Source organism: Neophocaena asiaeorientalis, unplaced genomic scaffold, assembly GCF_003031525.2.
Source record: "Neophocaena asiaeorientalis asiaeorientalis breed wild unplaced genomic scaffold, Neophocaena_asiaeorientalis_V1.1 scaffold147, whole genome shotgun sequence".
In the NCBI taxonomy this organism is placed as follows: domain Eukaryota; kingdom Metazoa; phylum Chordata; class Mammalia; order Artiodactyla; family Phocoenidae; genus Neophocaena; species Neophocaena asiaeorientalis.
In genome coordinates, this window is record NW_020173758.1 from 4,646,331 (window position 1) to 4,667,482 (window position 21,152).

At 38.9% G+C, this 21,152-nt stretch overlaps 1 protein-coding gene across 2 annotated transcripts in view; it reads left to right on the top strand.

Moving 5' to 3' along the window:
* Window positions 1-3,854: 3,854 nt before the first annotated feature.
* SNX7 (sorting nexin 7) overlaps window positions 3,855-21,152 on the top strand; it is a 100,241-nt gene continuing 82,943 nt past the window's right edge. Inside the window, exon 1 of one of the 2 annotated variants that reach the window (XM_024751301.1) lies at window positions 3,855-4,075. In XM_024751301.1, the coding sequence (XP_024607069.1) occupies window positions 3,896-4,075 (180 nt within the window). In that variant the 5' untranslated portion in view covers window positions 3,855-3,895. The remainder of the gene's footprint in view (window positions 4,076-21,152) is intronic. The other variant, XM_024751302.1, reaches the window with a different exon arrangement.

Consider the following 21,152-nt stretch of genomic DNA (forward strand, 5'->3'; position numbering starts at 1 on the left):
GCAAAAAAATCAACCATCAGCACAATGATTGGGCTTTTTCATTTTTGGATTTTTGGTTCTTTTTTGGTAGCATCTTGTAGTTATGTTTATTCTTTTTATTTATTAAATAATTTATATTTTTGTCATATTGTTTAAAGTTCTTTGAGGCTCTAATCCTTTTAATAGTTTTGTATAGTAATTCTGGCACGTGGTAGATCATTTCCTTCAATGTTTTTCATTTGGATTGTGATCTAATCTGCAGTATAGCTCTATCCGTAGTGGCTCTGCCAGAAGTGGGTTGAAGAGATTTTGTATTTGCTTGTGCCAGATGTCCCAAGGATATATTGTTCAACCAGGGTCACTTGTATTTTTTTGAATTGTGACTTCCTGAACCATGGTTAGGATTTTGGGGGGAGAGATCTCTCCCACTGTGAGCCTAGGCTGATCCAGAAGAGTTTTATTATTGACTGAATATTTTACAAATTTCCATTTCCATTATTCTTTCATGATAATTCAAACTCACACTTTTAGATTATTTAGGCCAATCCTACCATCCCACCCTGGGGGCCAGCAGAGTATCAGCTCAAATGTTTAGTCTCATTCTCTCACTTAAGCTTACTTTGTTTCTTGCCCCTGGAAGTCAATTACTTCCTTGAAAGCTCATCCATGCATTTAAAAGATTCTTGTTATAGTTTGTCAGTATATTTAGTGGAAGGATTGTAGAATTATCTATTCTGCCAAAGTCTAAGAACGAAGAATCCCCAAATATCCTTATAAATCCTCTCTTCTATTTTTTTTTTTTTTTTTTTTTTTTTTTGCGGTACGCGGGCCTCTCACTGCTGTGGCCTCTCCCGTTGCGGAGCACAGGCTCCGGACGCGCAGGCTCAGCGGCCATGGCTCACGGGCCCAGCCGCTCCGCGGCATGTGGGATCTTCCCGGGCCGGGGCACGAACCCGTGTCCCCTGCATCGGCAGGCGGACTCTCAACCACTGCGCCACCAGGGAAGACCTCTCCTATTTTTTTAAGGCAACATATATAACACTTTCTTTCAGCGAGCCTTAAATTACTTACCCCTTATTACTTACCTTGGGTAAGTTATTAAACCTCAACTTGCCACAACTACTCCCGGTCCTTCTGCAGCCACATAATCTGAAGGATGTCATGATTTGTCCTTAATGGAAAAGATACATTGGGTTTGCTTTTCCTGCTCAACAAGTTTCTGCCAGCACGATCATCCATGAACTTACTGACTGGTTTATTTCCCATCAGATTTCGCACATAACTTTTTTTTTTCTAATCAATTAAATCACCTCCAGCAAAGGAAATAAAGCCATTGGGCAATGCCCATGGGGTGACTTGTCTTATCATGAGTCCCATTACCAGAAACAGCTGACTTTATGGATAGTTGACTGGCATATTAAACACTGTTATGGTCTCAGGAGATCCTACCTGGAAAGTGTGGGAGAGAGGGAGCTTTTTGACAAGATGTATATGCTCAGAACCAAAAATTAATATATGATATTAATCAGAATAAGAGTCCAAAAACCAAGGGACAGGACTGGGTAGGGCTTCTCTTAATATTATACCTGTACTTAAAGTTTTGGACTACGATGATTGAGAGAATATAGCACCCAAATAAGAACGCTTCCATTAAAGAAGCCAGTGATGATCCCATTTAATGGGAATCTGGGACTGTAAGAGAGCCCTTACAGCATTAAGTGCAGCAGAACTACAGGAGGAATAGACATATTAGACTTGGAGCTGCACCAATAATGAGTATGTTTGGATTTTCTTCCTTTGGGGAGCTGAGGACTATATTCCCAGGTGTTTGAGGCATAGCTGAACTATATCTAGCAGGAATGGGAAAAAAAAAAAAGCATGTGAACAAATGTGATTTTAATGTTGGGCGGCCAAAGGAATGAATAATAGTAAGGGTTTTTTTTTTTTCCTTTTTTTTTGGCTGACCGGTATCAATATGGCCTTTCTATGCTTAGAAATCTAATTTGCCTTCGAAATCTCTGTGGGACTTAGCCAGGTGGGTCATGCAGATCTACCCTTCAGGGTTTTGAAACTAGAATAATTAGAACAGAGAAACAGGACTGTGGGTACTTTTGTGGTAGTAATAGCAAAGGCAGTTCTCAGAGGCAGCTGTGGTACTGATGTTGGTGTCAGCACCTGGAGTCCAGTGACATCACTGTCAATGGCAGTATGTGGAAGGGGTGTGGCATCTGGTGCTCAGTAATGGTGGCAGCAATGTCTGCGCTATTAGTTCTGTGGCGTGGGTGTGGCTATGATACAAGCTCTGTAGTCTTGGTTTGTTCTGCCCATTTTCTGAGCCTGTCTCTATGCTTTCTGGCAATTCTGTGTGTCACAGTATCCTTCGGAATTTCCTGGTTCAGATGGCAATTCGAAAAACTTGAATCTTCCTGACTAGCCAGAATGAGCTTAGAGAGAAAAAATAGCCTTTTAATAACTTGTATTTTTTGTATACCCTAGCAGAGAGCCTTTTAAAGTGAGTACATCTACTACTGTGGTTTATTAATAAATAATGTGATCCGTAAGCTTAAAATGTTATAATTTACTAAGGAATGTAAGGCATTTACATGAAATAAATACAACCTACAGCATGAAATAAAATTAAATGCTAAATTGGGAACAGACTGTGTCAATCAGAAAGTCTTCCTGAAAGACATGGGATTATAGTTAATTCCTGCAGGACAGGCAGGAGATGGCATTTTGGGTACAGGAACTATAAAGCATAGGAAGGAGCCTGGATATTCACCCCTTAGAGAGACCAGCTTGACTGAATAAGTGTGTTCATGAACTGAAACCAGTATGAACGGTTAAGAGGGAACATATTATTAAGGCCTTGTCCTCTAACTGGAAAGAGAAATTCTCTTACATACGTTTTTTTCCCCCAAAGTTAATAGTTTTAAACATCAAGCTAAACACTTTGCCAGGAGAGGTTTTGGAAATCAAGTCTGAATTAGCCTCTTCTCTATGTGCAAAGTTCTTAGATGTTCTTTCCTGGCTGATGGGAGAAAAGAGCTGGGGCTTAGGCGAGTAAGTAATAAAACCTGAAGATAGTTCCAAATATATCAATTTGCATTCAATTATCCATTATTTTTGGAAGTTAGTTGTTTTTTTTAATAATAAGCAGTGAACAACTAAATAATTACAGTTTTGCATTGGCATTATAAAGACTGCAGATTATTTCTTGGTGTCAATGTCCAGTCCTGCTCTCTGTCCTCGACTCTTAGGAACATTAGAGCTCATTAACTTCAGGATGACCTCCAGGAATAAAGATACATTTGAAAGGGGCTGAAAATCGTTTTTAAATCCAACTTCCCTGGCTTAACAGTGAAATGACCACACAGTCCGGTCACTGGGTCAAAAATCAATTACAAAACAGAGGAGGTTTTGCATTAGCCTTAGTAAAAGACGGACTCGAAATCCACAGCCAAGAAAAAAAGGCAACTATTAAAATGCAGGAAATACAGTATTGGCTTTCTCTCTTGGCGAGATAGGTCGGCTGCTTTCCAGCCCCGCTGTGGATGCTCTGAAGTTCACGGTTCGCTCCGTCGCTTCTGCCCAGACCCCCGCCCCCGTGGAAGCTGTCGTAGGGTAGCCCCGCAGCCAGGTCCGCACGAGGACGCCCCCTTCCTACCTCCAGGGACTGCGTCCCTGGCCCCACCCTAGCCAGAGTCCGAGAGTCCCACCCCTCCGCCTCCTGCAGGCCCCAAGCCAAGTGGGGATGAGCCTGGGCCCCGCGTTCGCCCTGGCAGTTCCGCGTCTGCGCAGCGGACGTGGGGCTGGAGCGGGGCTGGCCGGGGAGGTGCAGGATGCGCGGGAGCCAATGGGCACGCTCGGGGGAGCCGGGCTGGCGGCGGCGGCCGGCGGGGCGCGCACTCTCGGGATGGAGGGCGAGTGCCGGGCACCTCAGGCGCGCTCCTCGGGCCTCCCGGCTGGGGGCGGCGGCGGGGAGAGCCCGGGGGTCGACGGCCCCCTCCCCGGCAGCAGCGGCTCCTCCGCCCTCCTGCAGGCCGAGGTGCTGGATCTGGACGAAGACGAGGACGACCTGGAGGTGTTCAGTAAGGTGAGGGCGGCGCGGCGGCGCGTCCCGGGAAAGTTCCAAGTCAACTCACGGAGTTGGCCCAGCCGTGCGGCGGCCGCCCCAGAGCGCTCGCTCGGCCCCGCTGGAGACTCGGAGCCGGGGCAGGGTGGGTCTCCCCCAGCTGCCCGACCCCGCCTGGCGGCTCGTCGGCTCCGGGGCTGTGTCCCGGCGGGTCCCGAATAGCAGCCGCTCCCTCGTCTGCACTTTGACCTTATGTTTGGCAGGGCCTTGGCTTCGTGGAGTCTGCAAAGTTGTGCTGTTTCCCCCTTTTCTCCTCTTCCCTTCTTTGACGCGGACATTTCCAGTGACAGTGCCCGAACCCGGGAGGCGGTGGCCCAAAATTGCCCCCGCCCCTGGCAGCTTCTTTTCAGGCGCAGCGAGCCCTGAACTCTGGGAGCGAAATCATCCGAGTCTAGAGAAATTATTCTTGATTTAGTGTTGTTGCTGGTTGTGGATTGGAGACTTGGGTGGCGCCGGAGGTGAGTCTCAAGTCTAGTGGGAAGAGGCGTGAGGGAATCCCTCTTCAGGAGAAAACGGTTCTTGTGTCCAACGGGGAAGCTCCTGCGCTGCGGAGCTCAGGATTTTTCAGATAGTCAGCTCCTGCTACCCAACCCACAGACGGCGCTTTCGTTTTTAAAGGTTACCTGGGGAAATCTAGGACCAAAGGGCCCTCTGAACTTGTAGGATAGTTGGAGAGAAATTGACAAGGGTTACTGGCCGACTTGTGCGTGTAGGCTGGTGGTTGTAATATTTTTTTTGGGGTGGGGAAGAAAAATACCATTCTTGCGGGGCCGTTCAATGCCACTGCATCTTCTCTCGTTGCTGTTGGCAGAAGACTTGAGATGGGAACATTGTATTAATTACTAAGAAGCCTGTACAGTAGGTAAATGTTACCTTGAGCTGTTAAGAAAAGCCAACAAACTTCACCGCTGCTTTATTCTGGGAAAGAAGTTAGAAAGTGAACAAGCATACTCTGACCCCAAAGAGGAATATGTAAAACTCCCCTTTTTTTCCCTTCAGGATTAAATGAAATGGTAGGAACAGTTGTATTTGGGAGGTTCAGAGAGAGTATCAGTTTTGTACCCTTGATGAAGTCACTTGACCTTTCAATGTGTTTAAATTCTAAAATAATGGAATTGTTTACACTTTTATGTTCCACACATATTTTATGTTCAGATCAAGGACAATTGGCCAGTTCTTGTTTATTGCCTTCTAAGATACCATTAGGCCATGGTATTAGTGTATGGGACTCTGCACTGTGAATCTTCGGGGGCAGGGGGTACGGGGAGAATGTAGGGAGTGGCAATTGCATATCAGAATCATCTGGGATGGTTTAAATTTGTCATGTGGTTTCTCTTTCCCCAGATTCTCAGTGTCCCAGCCTCAACTGAGAATCACTGTTTTAATGAGCCTCCGTAGTCAGAGGCGGATTTTAGGTGAAGTTAATGAAATTTAACTTTAATTTAAATTTAACTGTGTTGTTGGCTTAGGCCTCTGTAAAATGTTGTAAGTTACTGGGAGTTGTACAGGTTCTAGGTGGAAAGGGAATGACAGATTGTAGCCAGAAGCATTTCTAAGTTGGCGTTTCTGGTGAGTTGCCTAAAGCTACCTCAGAAGAAAGGAATCTAGAACTCTATGGCTCCAACCAGTTGTTGAGATTTTTTTTCTCATTCTAAATAAAAAAATTGTTTTTCCACCTAATTTTGTGTTTGTAATTTTGTGTCCTGTTTTAAAAGGATGTAAGCTGCAGCACCATACTTAACCTCTGCTTTATTAAGCAGGGCATATAATAATGTGCAATATTGTATCTTTACCTTAATCTGTATGGCTGCTTTCTATAGAAGAGGCTCTTAACTTTTTCTAAGTGTCCAACACATGTAGTTATACAGCACTAGCAAGCAGGGTGGATCCAAGTGTATGGGCCTTGCCTGCTTCTATTTTAGTAAGTTGAATTTTTCAACCATTAACCACAGATAGACAAGCAAATTTAAGAAAGTTGTCTTCATTTGGCCTACTCTCTCTACTACTCCCTTTTTAGCCTGCGCCTCTGTAGAACCCTGCCACTGTCCAGCCTACCCTAAGATGTTATCAACCATTACTACCAAAGTGTACTAACTTTACCCTTTAGTACTTTGAGATTGACCATTTTCATATTCAGTTTATATTTACAATTGTAGTTTCTTATTTCCTTAGATTATTTATGAATATATATACCGTGCCCCTGTCCAGAAGCTCTTTCTTTTTCTCTTTTTTTAATGGAAATATAGTTGATATACTATATTAGTTTCAGGTGTATGACATAGTGATTTGACATTTATATACATTATGAATTGATCACCATGATAAGTCTAGTAACCATCTGTCACCATTATAAAGTTACTGCAATATTATTGACTATATTCTCTACACTGTACATTACATACCTGTGACTTAGTTGTTTTATAACTGGAAGTTTGCACTTCTTAATCCCCCCAACCTATTTCCGCCTCCCTCCGCCAAACTACCAGTTTGTATCTATGAGTTTTGCTTCTGTTTTGTTTGTTTGTTCTGTTTTTTTAGATCCTACAAATAAATGAAATCATAAAATATTTGTCTTTTTCTGTCTGACTTATTTCACTTAGCATAATATCCTTTGGGTCCATCCGTGTGGTTGCAGGTAGCAAGATTTTATTCTTTTTTACGGCTGAGTAATATTCAATTGTATACATATATACAACATCTCTTTGTCTATTCATCTATCAATGGACACTTAGGTTGCTTCCATATCTTGGCTGTTGTAAATAATGCTGCAGTGAACATAGGGTGCATACGTCTTTTAAAATTAGTGTTTTCACTTCTTCAGATAAATACTCAGAAGAGGGATTGCTGGATCATATGGCAGTTCTATTCTTAATTTTTTGAGAAACTTTCATACTGTTTTCCGTAGTGACTGCACCAATTTACCTTCCCATCAGCAGCGCACAAGGGTTCCCTTTTCTCCACATTTTCACCAACACTTGTTTTTTGTTGTTCATTTGATAATAGCCATTTGGATAGGTTTGAGGTGATATCGTATTATGGTTTTGATTTGCATTTCCATAGTGATTAGTGATGTTAAGCATTCTTTTCATTTGTCTTCTGGCCATCTGTATGTCTTCCTTGGAAAATTATCTATTCAGTTCTTCTACTCATTTTTTAATTGGATTGTTTGTTCTTTTTTGTTTATTTTCTTTTTCGTGATTGTTATTTTATTGAGTTGTATGAGTTGTTTATATATTTTGTATATTAACACCCTTATCAGATGTATCACTTGCAAATAACTTGTCCCATTCAGTAGGTTGCCTTTTCATTTTGTTGATGGCTTTCAACTGTGCAGAAGCTTCTTAGTTTGATGTAGTCCCATTTGTTTAGTTTTGCTTTTGTTGCACTTGCCTGAGGAGACAGATCCCCCAAAATATTGCTAAGACCGATATCAAAGAGCAACTGCTTTTGTTTTCTTTTAGGAGTTTATGGTTTCAGGTCTTACATTTAAGTCTTTAATCCATTTTGAGTTTACTTCTTTTTTTGGTATAAGAAAGTTGTCCAGTTTCATTCTTTTGCATGTAGCTGTCCAGTTTTCCCATCACCATCTATTGAACAGGCTCTCTTTTCCCCACTATATATTCTTGGCCCCCTTTTCATAAATTAATTGACCATATAAGCATGGGTTTATTCCTGGGCTTTCTGTTCTTTTCCATTGATATATATGTCTGTTTTTGTGCCAGTACCATACTATTTTGATTACTATAGCTTTGTAGCATAGTTTGAAACCATGGAGCATGATACTTCCAGCTTTGTTCTTCTTTCTTAAGATTGAATTGCCTATTCAAGGTCTTTTGTGGTTCCATACAAATTTTAGGATTGTTTGTTCCAGTTCTGTGGAGAATGCCATTGGTATTTTGATAGGGCTTGCCCTGAACCTGTAGATTGCTTTGGATAGTATGGAAATTTTAACAATATTAATTCTTCCAACCCATGAGCATGGTATTGTCTTCAATTTCTTTGATCAGTGTCTTATACTTTTCAAAGTATAGTTCTTTCATTTCTTTGGTTAAATTTATTCCTATGTATTGTTTTTGTAGTAATTGTAAGTGAAATTATCTTCTTAATTTCTCTGATAGTTCATTATTAGTATATAGAAACACAACAGCTTTCTGTATGTTGATTTTTGTATCCTACAACTTTAATGAGTTCATTTATTAGTTCTAATAGTTTTTTTTTGACATCTTTAGGGTTCTCTATATATAGTATCCTGTCATCTGCAAACAGTGATAGTTTTACTTCTTCCTTTTCAATTTGGAAGACTTTTACCTCTTTTTGTCTGATTGCTATGGCTAAGACTCTCAATACTGTGTTGAATAAGGGCAACCTTGCGTTGTTCTTGATCTTAGAGGAAAAGCTTTCAGTTTTTCACCACTGTATGTGTTAGCTATGGCTTTGTTACGGCCTTTATTATGTTGAGGTATGTTCCCTCTATACCCACTTTGTTGAATTTTTATCATAAATGGATGTTAAATTTTATCACGTGCTTTTTCTGTATCTTTTGAGATGATCGTATGATTTTTATCCTTCATTTTGTTAATGTGGTTTATCAGTATACATTTGCAGGTCAGAAGCTTTTTAAAGAGTAGGCTCTTTGGCTTATAATTATTCCTTTTTTCCTCACAGTACATTACAAGTACCTGGTAAATACATGTTAAGTATTTTTGTGTAAGATTCTGTGCTAAGGATTCTTTGGAAAAAAGAAATGCAAGATTCAGTTCTTGTTATCACAGTCTTGGAGTCCGGTTGGAGGATGTGACAGAAACTCTAAATGACAGTATAAATCAAGAGAGATGGAAAGTAAAACAAAGTATTGTTCTGAGTTTTCAGATAATCCAGTTAAGAGAAAATGATGCCAACTCTCAATAGAGCACAGGGAATGCAGAGGATATTGACTTAAAAGAACAAGAATAGATGTGGAAGGTAGGAGAACATAACTGATAATTCGAAAAAAGGAAAAGAAAAAGGATAAAAAGTGTAACAATAGTGTAATAATTGTTTTAGAACTGGGCCAAAATGAGATGAGGCTTGCAAAAAATTTACCTAGAGAAAAGGAGCAAACTTGTCTACATTTAAAAGAAAAAGTTATTTTTGGGGAAAAATAATATATTAAAATAAATTGCCTTTTTTAAAATTAAATACTGTAATGTGTAGAAGAAACAGCAGTTGAAACAGAGCGTAGGTAAACAGGTCACAGTGAAACACTGAGATGCTTATTTGTAACTCAGTAAATTATAGCTCTTATTATTGGTCTTTTAAATGGTATTCAGGACCATAAAGTGAGATCTATATCATTTAGGATAATCAGGGAATTTACAGATGTAATTATCGTCATCACCACTAGTCGACTTCGAGAAGTCATGGTATGCAGGCTTGGTACTCAAAAGCTAGAAATAGGTAAAAATTCTTTTCAAAAATAAGGGGGAAGAAAGGGAGTTCTGGAAGGTATAGACAAGTAGGTAGACAAGAAGGTATAGACAATTTCAAGCTCTGGTAAAGCTATCAAAGCAACAGAACTACTTAGTATATTTAGTATAAACACTTTGAAAAGAAGGAGGTGATCATTTTTAATAAGAATGGTGGAAAACTAAGATTGTTTTTAGGTAAATCAGAAATATAACAATGTATATGTTTATTTGAACAAGCTTTTGAAGGAATCACTCATATTTTTGTGGAAAAGGATATTTTTGAAAGAATAATGAGCTATGGTTGTGGAGACAACCAGCTCATATATATATCAATATGTATGTATATATATCTATATCTATATCTATCTATCTATCTATCTATATATATATATATATATATATATATACTCTATCAATCTGGAAATTCAGTGTAGTGATGGAGGGACAATTATACTATTCAACAATTCTCTCAAATACTTAGAAGAAGATATTGGAAGTCTGGTTATTAATTTTTCACATTTGTTGTCTGAACCATCTTTATTCAGTTCCTATTGTTTGCATCTATCATTCATGGCCAGGATAAGAATCAGAATTCTCTTCCATGATTTAAATGAAGAGAGTTTAATGCAAGGACTATTTATTTATAGCATTTTGGGCAAGTTTCAGGAACAAAGAAAGGATACTGAGGCACTTAGAGACTTGCAGTAGCAAAAAGCCTTTAGCACCCTTAGTTCTAAAGGGAAGAGAGATGGAAATAGTGTTGCTGGAACCCAATGAGAGTTGGAGCTGTGGAGAAGTGGCCGTTTCCACATGAGCTGTGTTTACACAGAGATGTAGCTAGAAATATGCCACTGCCTGAAGTGTGGCACCAAAGCAGGGAGGAAATGGGAGTATATTCCCTGAGCTCCTCTTCTCCTGTTCTTGGATCTCTGCTTCTGGCCCCCACTAAGCAATCTGCTCAGGTGATGGCATCCGGAGGGATCTGTCTCTTAAGGGACAGAGAATAGATGGATGAGAGCTGGAAGGGTGGGGGCGAAAAGAGAGAATAACCAGCATAATACATAATACTACAAAAGTGTGGAGAATAACTGGATAAAGACAGCCACATCACCACCTCCCATCCTGTATGGGCTTCTATAATGTGACCTGCCACCTTCCTATCAAGAGGTGGGATCTATGCCCCACTTATTGAATTTGGCTAGGATTGTGACTGCTTTGACCAGTAGGGTATGGTGGAAATGATGCTGTGCAACTTCCAGGGCCAGATCACAAAAGGAAATGAAGGCTCTGATTTTTTTCAGTGGGACAGTGTGCTTTTTGCCATGTAAGACATGCAACCTAAGGCCTCCATATTGTGAGGAAGCCCAGGCTACATTGAGAGAGACTACATGTAAATGTTCCAATCAGCAGCCTCAGCTGAAGTCTCAGGCGCCATCCAGCATTAAATGACTAACTTGTGAGTGAAAATGTCTAACATGACGTCAGCCCTCAGCATTGAGACATCAGATCTCAGCTGAGGCCCCACATACAATGGAGGAGAAACAACCCATTTCTGCTGTATCCTGTCAGAATTCTTGACCCTGTAAACCAATGTGCATAATAAAATATAAAAACAAATTGTCTTGGGATGGTTTGTTATACAGCAGTGGAAACTGTACCAAATGCTAATAGTCTGTATAACATAATCAGTCTTCCAGATTTTTGATAAATTGGAATCGGGTTTAAAAGCAGACTATGAAATTTAATTGGGATAAATGTAAAGTCTTGAAGGAGGCTCTACTCATCATTGTAAATTAAAATATAGCAAGACGTAAACTTAGTATTTAGGAGCAGAGACTCTGTAGCTACACTGCCTGTGTGTGAAATCCTGTCTCCACTGCTTACTAGCTTTATTTCCTTTGGCAAGTTACTTAACCTCTCAAAGCCTCAGACTTTTCATCCGTAAAATGAGGGCAAATAATAAATATGAGAATTAAATGACTTACTAAATGTAAAGAGCTTATAAATAGTACCTGGCCCTTAGTAAAGCCTCTTGAATATTGATCAGTTATACACAGCCCCTGTAGGATCCTGCTGTCCAAAAAGAACGACAGTGATGGACATGTTCCAGCTCTGTCTGTTTAATGTGGCAGCCACTGGCCACATGTGCCGTTTGAGCACTTGAATTGTAAACTAGTACATCTGAGGAACTGAACATTTAATTGTGTTTAATTTGAATTAATTTACATTTAAATTTAAATAGCCACCTGTGGCTAGTGGCTACCAGTTTGAGGAGTACAGGTCTAACCAAATTAATATTTTATTACTAGCTTGGATTATGATTACTCAAGAAATATCCTTGAATCAATGAGTGGTTTTCTACCTTGGTAATCTGTACAGAAATATATAAAACACACACACACAGTATTTACATATGTATGCATGTGTGTAGTGTGGGCATATATGAATGTGTATGTATATATATACACACATATATTATGTATGTGTGTGCATATAGAGTGTGTAAGCATAGTGAATGTTTCTATGTATGTATATATGTAGTGTATGTGTGTATGCATTCTCAACTGTCTCACTTAAAACCTAGAATACACGATTAAAGCAGGCAAGTCATGTGTTCCCATTTCTCTGACCTTCATACTGATCCTACCTCAGTGGGTTTTACCATTTCGATGGTTACTCAGCCATAAAAAGAAATGAAATTGAGCTATTTGTAATGAGCTGGATAGCCCTAGAGTCTGTCATACAGAGTGGAGTACCTCAGAAAGAGAAAGACAAATACCGTATGCTAACACATATATATGGAATTTAAGAAAAAAAATTGTGTTGAAGAACCTAGGGGTAAGACAGGAATAAAGACACAGACCTACTAAAGAATGGACTTGAGGATATGGGGAGGGGGAAGGGTAAGCTGTGACAAAGCGAGAGAGTGGCATGGACATATATACACTACCAAACGTAAGGTAGATAGCTAGTGGGAAGCAGCCGCATAGTACAGGGAGATCAGCTCGGTGCTTTGTGACCGCCTGGAGGGGTGGGATAGGGAGGGTGGGAGGGAGGGAGACGCAAGAGGGAAGAGATATGGGAACATATGTATATGTATAACTGATTAACTTTGTTATAAAGCAGAAACTAACACACCATTGTAAAGCAATTATACTCCAATAAAAAAATAAAATTAAAAAAAAAATAAGAGGAACCAATAAAGTAAAGGAAATTAGGGCTGATCCAGGATTCCTCCCACTAGGAGCTCCACTGTCTACCATCACAGTCCTCTTAGATGTTAAGTACTCTTATATTCCTCCCAGAGGAGGAAGAGTAGGTGAGTGAAGTAGAAAGAAGATGAAAAATCCTCAGTTCTCCTGATGAATGAGCATATATGGTCAACAATAGAATTAAAACCAACAAGGAACTTGCAGGATAAGTTTGGAGAGAGACCTTGTATAAGACCATTTTATGCGCAAACATTCCTAGTGATTTTCAGTGACTGAATGATCAATATACCCAAATAACAAGGTACCTATTGAATCTGAACAAACAACATATTTTCAAGGTCATATGGAGTATTAATTGTACTGTAATTTGAACTGTTCATGCAACTTAAGTTCCATTCCACCCTCTGTATTTTAAAGGGCGAGTTGATGTCAGAAAATGGCAAAGGTATATTATGTCATCTATGGATACCAGTGCCCTGATCCTTGGAATGCTGTTTTGAGATAGAACCTTAGATCTAGTCTGGGCTTAGCAGAAAGAGGGCTTGGATCCATCAGCACTGTCTTTCATTGGCACAAGGAGTGGGGAGGGTTGCAGTAGTAACAGTCTCGCCATGCATTTGCTATCATGAAGGAGAATAAATTAAGGGTTTCACTGATGATATGTTCTGGCAACTGGGAAAAAAGGCTGGGAAGAACAAAATGTAGTTTAGCGACTTGGGCTGATTCTTTTAACAAACTTTATGAAGAGTTGTTATGATCTAGGTGGATTAAATGTTTATAGTTTTGAAGGGCAAAAGTAGAACCACTAGGTCAAGAGTATGTGGAGATCAGCTTTAGGTCAGTTTATGGAATAGTTTTCTAATTGAAGGTTCCAAAATGAAAGGGATTACTCAGCTAGGCCATAAATTTTGTCACTAAAAATGCTCTGGCACAAGCTGGATGACTGTCCCAGAGGAGAAGAGGGTGTGACAGTTGCACTGTCCCTTCCCGCTATTAAGAGGGAAATGAGGGCTTCCTGGTGGTGCAGTGGTTGAGAGTCCGCCTGCCGATGCAGGCGACACGGGTTCGTGCCCCGGTCCGGGAAGATCCCACATGCCGCGGAGTGGCTGGGCCCGTGAGCCATGGCCACTGAGCCTGCACATCCAGAGCCTGTGCTCCACAATGGGAGACGCCGCAGCAGTGGGAGGCCTGCATACCGCAAAAAAAAAAAAAAAAAAAAAGGGAAATGAAATTTTAGCATGCTAAACTTAACCACAGGAGCAATGGAAAGCCTTAATTAGGTGGTCCTACTCATCCCTACAATTTCATTTCCAAACGGAACTATGTTTCTCCATTCCCTAATTCTTATATTTCTCTTCCCACACCTGTTATCTTTTCCATCTGATCCTCTGCTAATGATGTGATGATTTCTTAGATATCTAGGATACAATACTAGGTCTTACCTTCTGTTTATCCCTTTCACTCACTTTCCCTGTCCCCTACATATCTGAAATGTCCCAGTTGGTTTTATCTTCTTGGTATCTCTAGAATTAGTGCCTTCTTCTCGTTCCCACTGCTCCAACCCCAAGTAGTATTGTGTTTACATTTGAGAACCATTAAAATAGTTCACAAGAAGACACAAGGTCTTCTTTCTTCTCATGTTTTGCCTGTAGTCTGTCCTGTGTGCTCACAGAAAGCTGATGTTTACAGAGCACCCAGCTCTGAACATAAAGAACATATTGTCACATTGTGTCATTGAAGGCTCTTGGTGAGAATCTGTATTTTAACAGGATTCCTCAATGATTTATTTGCACCTTACAATATACTGTTGGGTCAACAAAACAAAATCCGTTCTGTTATTTACAGCCCGTTGTAAAGCGACTTCTTCCTTAAGAACTTCTTCATTCTCCAGCTAGAATTAATTTCTTCCCATAATTTCTTCTCTGTGCTCCCCATAATAGTGTTTTGAATCTTATAAGACTTAATACATTTTGCCTTATAAAGAGGTATTTGTTTCTCATCTCTAAAATCTTAATTGCTTGTCTATCTCCAATAAATTAAATTCCTTGAAGGTAGAAGAGTAGGAACTCTAAATGTTAATGGAATAAATACATTAATGAATGATATGGCCTGTGCCTTTTTTCATATATATGGACACAGTTATTGCAGTAATTTTCCAATCATCTGTTTTCAGTAAATTCAGTTTGTATTGTATTGGTCTTTCCAATCAGGTTACTAGACCAAATAGAATTTAAAACAAATTTGTCTTGACAAATGGTGAGTAAATATTATTGATGGATGACACAGAGCTATGTTAAGCGTCAATTCTGGACAAAAGCTCCTATTTAGATTTCATTAGAAGAAATAAACACAAAGCATAAGAAAACCCAAGGGAATCATTTAGAAACCTTCTTACTTGGGAAAAATAAATCCTTTGAAGCCAATAGCACCTGTCTCAATCAGGGGGCTTGGTTGCAAGCAATGGAAATCAACTCTGGCAGGAAAGGAATGAAATAGTAGCTCACAAAGTAGATTTGAAGGCTGGAAATGCAGATGCAGAAAGGGACAGGCACTAGCAGAAACTATACCCAGCGTTATGGTTGGAAACAAGATTGGATGTTGTATAGCCAAAAGAAGAAAAAATCCATGAGAACCTATAGGAAGAAGAACTATAGAGTTCTTTTGTGCAGATAGCAGAATTTTATTTATTTATTGGTCAGTGGCAATGGGGAAAATTATTACAAGTATCTTGGGAAAATAATGTTAAAAGACTTCAGATTTGAACTTAATAAAATATATTCTATTGGGTTTTGAAGGTGGAGTTTTATTTTTGCATTTTGGGGGTTCTGATAGTATGCTCTAGTATAACTCTGAGAGCCTGCTAGTTTTGCAAGTGACTAGTGTGATCAAAAGGAAACACAGATTCAACAGTTATGCAGTTGTAGTGTTCAAATTTATTTTATTCATGTATTTTTTAATTGTATCCCACACTTTTCAAAGAGGATATTAGACTAAAAGTTAAAATAAACATTTTTAGTCACTTTAAGAATATACTTTAAAGTTGTCTCAGTAAACAAATGGAGAGTTATGTGCTTAAAAGTTTTGTCTATTTTAAACAGAATATTTGAATAACTCTGACACTTCATATATCCAATCACGCTGGATAATGCAGTGCTACTTATAGTATTAATAAAAAAGGGTGTAGTTAGACAATCAAAATTATTAGCAAATACTGATATAAAAATCAGTAAAACACATCTGTGATAAAACAGAAGGTTAAATCAGTAGTTTCTAAAATTGAAACAAATAATTTTTTTTGGCCTTGAGAAATGCTTTGGTATAACATACCCCTTTTTAATTGTGTTTAACTAACTTTATTGAGGCGTAATTATATACCACAAAATTCACCCATTTTGGGTAGATGATTTTTTGTAAGTAAATTTACTTAGTTGTACAACCATCACTGTTAACCAGTTTTAGAACATTTTCATCTTCCACCTCAAATCCATCATGCCATTTCCAGTTAATATCCATTTTTACTCCCAGCCTTAGACAATTACTAATCGATTTTCTGTCTTTATAAATTTGCCTTTTTAGGACACTTCATATAAATGGAATTGCACTTTTTGTGTGTCTAGCTTCTTTCATTTAGCATATTTTATTTTTTTAGATCATTGTTTAAAAATTTTTGATATAAGAAAAATTTCATTTTAAAATGAAAAACAGAGATTACTGATTTACAATGAAACATTAGGAAAAGAAATTCTGTTTACAGTTAAAATGGAAACCTTATTATATGTGACCAAAAACTAAAGGCAAACTCTTGGTATGTGAGTTTTCAGAACTGGGGGGAAAAAATTCCTATTTTGTTCTTTTGTATTAACTCTGAGAAGGTTAAGTGTGTGTATCCGTGTGCATATATACATAATACATATGTACATATATATTTATATGTATTTAACCTGGTTGAAAGTTGAATGGTATTTTTTTGTTAGGTTTCACTAGATAATGCGGTAGTACAAACAGCCTCAAGATCTTAGTGGCTTACCTGCAATAAAGACTTCTTTCTCAGGTACGTACCTGTCAACTGTGACTGAACTGAGTCTGGTCCAGGCTTTGAGTCTGCTTCTTGTGTTTTCTTCATTTTGGGATCAAGATTAAAGGAGTGATGTTAATTGGGACATGTCATTCCTGTGGCAGAGGGAAAAGAATATGAGCACCGGTGGAAACAGGCAATGGCCTCCAAATCTTCTGCCCAGACACATGACACCATCCAAAGCAAGTCACTGGTCAAATTAACTGGGGTGGGAAACTTATTTTCCTTCCATAAGGAGGCACTGAAAGTTACCTGGTAATTGACCAGGAGGTGTATTCCTTTCATAGAAAGACAAGGGGTTATTGGGAACAATCATAGCGGCTCCCACAGTGGTTTTGTGGCAAAATCATACGCAAATGGCATGTTGAACCTTTCTGAGTAAGGAAAACTAATTTTTTTTCTATGGAGTGTTAAATACAAAAAAGAAAAATTTCCACTAGATAAGAAATTACCCAAGCATAATTGAGATAAATGGAAAGGCATTAGTCATGATTAATAACCTCTTACTGGTTAATGCTCATGAATAGTCTGATTAGGATCATACAGACCCTTAAAAACCTCTAGCTGTGCAACAGATATCTTACTTTGGATTTCAGGTGCAACGTTCATTTATCATGGAGCTCTCCCTTCCCTTTTTTCAAGACCTATAAGATAAAAATGTGAATACTTAAAATTCTGCCACAGTAAACGTCAAAATGAGTTTCATTGGTTATATCTTCGTCAAAGCCTGTGTTCTTCCCATTTGCCTCCTTTCTGGTCTCCCAACATCCTAAGTCCTTTCCTGCCTTAGGCATTTTTGGTTCCCCTGACTGAAATGCTCTTCCGTCAGTGTTTTTCATGGCTGGCTTCTTCTCACATCACCTCCTTAAAGACACCTTCCCTGACAGCTCTCTCAAAAGCATTCCTCTCACTTCCTGCCTTAACCACTTACTCCAGCAATTCATTCCACTTTATCTGGAATTTACTCCCCTGTTTATCAACACTTATTTATATCTGGACTTATCTTGTTTTTCTATATTTTTATTTGGTTATCATCTGTTACCCTCCCCGCTAACTATCGTGTAAGCTTCATGAGAGAAGGCACCATGCCAGCCAGTCTTGGCCACTGTTGTATCTCAGCCTAGTTGACATTCAATGAACTTTTGTTAAGTGAAATAAAGGTGCTATACTAGGTGCTTTTGGTGTGTGTGCATGGGTGGTGGTGATGGTAGTGGTGACTGAGTCTTGGCTCTTCCAATTAAGAAATAAGTGATTTGGGGAGAATTATTATTATCCCTATGGTACAAGCTTATTTATCTGTAAAATTCAGGTGATGATAACTGAGCTTTCTTTCTTCAGATTGTTGAGAGGATTAAATGAAATAATGCAAGTGTATGGTGCTAAGGTGCATCCCTGGCACTTAGAAATGTTGGTGGCTGCTAACTGATCAGGGAGTTGGTTGTCGAAGGTTAGAGCGGCTGTGGCAGTTTCTTAAAATAAGGCAACAAAATGAGGTTTTCAGCATCAGTTGACTCTTCCTTTTACAGATGATTTCTCTGTAGCGTATAATGCTGTTTGATAGCATTTTACCAACAGTAGAACTTCTTTCAAAGTTGGAGTGAGTCCTCAAACCCTCCCTCTGGTTCATCAACTAAGTGTATCAGTTTATGTAATATTCTAAATCCTTTGTTTTCATTTCAACAATCTTCACAGCATTTTCACCAGGAGTAGATTCCATCTCAGGAAACCACTTGTTTGCTTCTCATCCATTCAAGTTTTATCATGAGATTGCAGCAGTTCACTTCATCTTCACACTTCTAATTCCAATTTTCTTGCTATTTCCACCACATTTGCATTTACTTCCTCCACTGAAGTCTTGAACCCTTCAAAGTCATCCATGAGGGTTGGAATCAGCTTCTTCCAAATTCCTGTGAATGTTGATATTTTCACCTCTTCCCATGAATCACAAATGTTCTTAGTGACATCTAGACTGGTGAAATCCTTCCAGAATATTTTCAATTTCCTTTGCCTGGATCCATCAGAGAAATCACTGTCCATGGCAGTCATAGCCTTGTGAAATGTATTTCTTCAATAATAAGTCTTGAAAGTCTGAAAGTCCTTAATCCATGGGCTGCAGAATGGATGTTGTATTAGTAAGCATGAAAACATCAATCTCACTGTATATCTCCATCAGAGCTCTTGGGTGACCAGGTGCATTGTCAAAGAGCAGTAGTATTTTGAAAGGAATTTTTCTTTTTTTTTCTGAGCAGTAGGTCTCAACAGTGGTCTTAAAATATTCAGTAAACCATGTTGTAGACAGATGTGCTGTCATCCAGGCTTTGTGGTTCCATTTATAGAGCACAGGCAGAGTCAATTTAGCATAATTCTTAAGGGCCCTAAGATTTTCAGAATAGTAAATTAGCATTGACCTCAAAGTCACCAGCAGCATTAGCCACTAAGAAGAGCTTTGAAGCCAGATATTGACTTCTCCTCTCTAGCTATGAAAGTGTTAGATGGCATCTTCTTCCAATATAAGGCTATTTCATCTTCATTGAAAATCTGTTGTTTAGTGTAGCAACCTTCATTAATGATCTTAGCTGGAGCTTCTGGATAGTTTGCTGCAGCTTCTACATTAGCAGTTGCTGCTTCACCTTGTACTTTTATGTTATAGAGATGGCTTTTTTCCTTAAATCTCATAAACCAGCCTCTGCAAACTTCAGACTTTTCTTCTGCAGCTTCCTCACCTCTCTCAGACTTCATAGAATTGAAGAGAGTTAGAGCCTTGCTCTGCATTAGTTTTTGGCTTAAGGGAATGTTGTGACTGGTTTGATCTTCTATCCAGACCACTAACACTTTCTCCATATCAGCAATAAGGCTGTTTCACCTTCTTATCATTTGTGTGTTCACTGGAGTAGCACTTTAAATTTCCTTCAAGAGTTTTTTGTTTGCATTCACAACTTGGCTAACTGTTTGGCACAAAAGACCTAGCTTTCAGCCTATCTTGACTTTTAGCATGCCTTCCTCATTAAGCTTAATCATTCCTAGCTTTTGATTTAAAGTGAGAGTCTTGAGACTCTTCCTTTCACTTGAACACTTAGTGGCCATGGTAGGGTTATTACTTGGCCTAATTTCAGTATTGTTGTATCTCAGGGAATAGCAAGGCTCAAGAAGAGGGAGAGAGATGGGGGAACAACCAGTGGGTGGAGCAGTCAGAACACAAACATCAAGTTCACCATCTTATATGGGCGTGGTTCGTGTTGTCCCAAAACAATCACAGTGTAACATCAAAGATCACTGATCACAGATCACCATAACTAATATAGTAATAATGAAAAAGTTTGAAGTCGTATTGCAAAAATTACCAGAATGTGACACAGAGACATGAAGTGAGCAAATGCTGTTGGAAAAATGGCACCTATAGACTTGTTCAATGCCAAGTTGCCACAAACCTTGTAAAAAACATGGTATCTGTGAAGTGCAATAAAGTGAAGCATGATAAAATGAGGTATGCCTGCATTCCCTGTGTGGCCCTCTCCAAGATTCTCTCTCTCTCTCTCTCCTGCTTAAAAGAAAATAATAATTTGAATTTTGTTTTTATCATTCATTTGGTTTTCATAAAAGTGATGGTCCTGAACTTAAAATGGTTTGACTAATGATATTTAGACTTTATGGTGCAAAAGCGATACACATTCAGTAGAAACGATACTTTGAATTGTGAATTTTGATCTGTTCTCGAGCAGTGGTAGATAAGCTTTCCTGGTGCTGGGCAGCAGCAGTGAGCCACAGCTCCATGTCAGCCACACGATCACGAGGGGAAGCAACCGATACACTTGACGCCATTCTGTACCCATAAAACCATTTGTTTCTCACTCTCAGACAACACTCAATAAAGTACATGAGATATTCAACACTATATTGTAAAACTGGCTTTGTGTTAGATAATTTTGTCCAACTGTAGGCTAATGTAAGTGTTCTGATCACATTTAAGATAGTCTAGACTAAGCTATGATGTTTGGTAGGTTAGGTGAATTAAATAAATTTTTGATTTATGATATTTTCAATTTACAATGGGTTTATTGGGATGTAAACCCATTGTAAGTCAAGGGAGATCTGTATATGTATCTTGAAGCACTATTTGTTAAGGATTTATGTGAATTTGGACCTTGTATGTTTTAGGACTTTAAAAAATGTTGTCCTGTGTGAATTCTTCTCTGATTTGATCTTTTTTCTTCTAATATTTAGTTTGTGATATTTATCAATGGCCTTACATGAAGTTGTAATTGATTTTCATTGCTGTGTTTTATATATATATATATATATATATA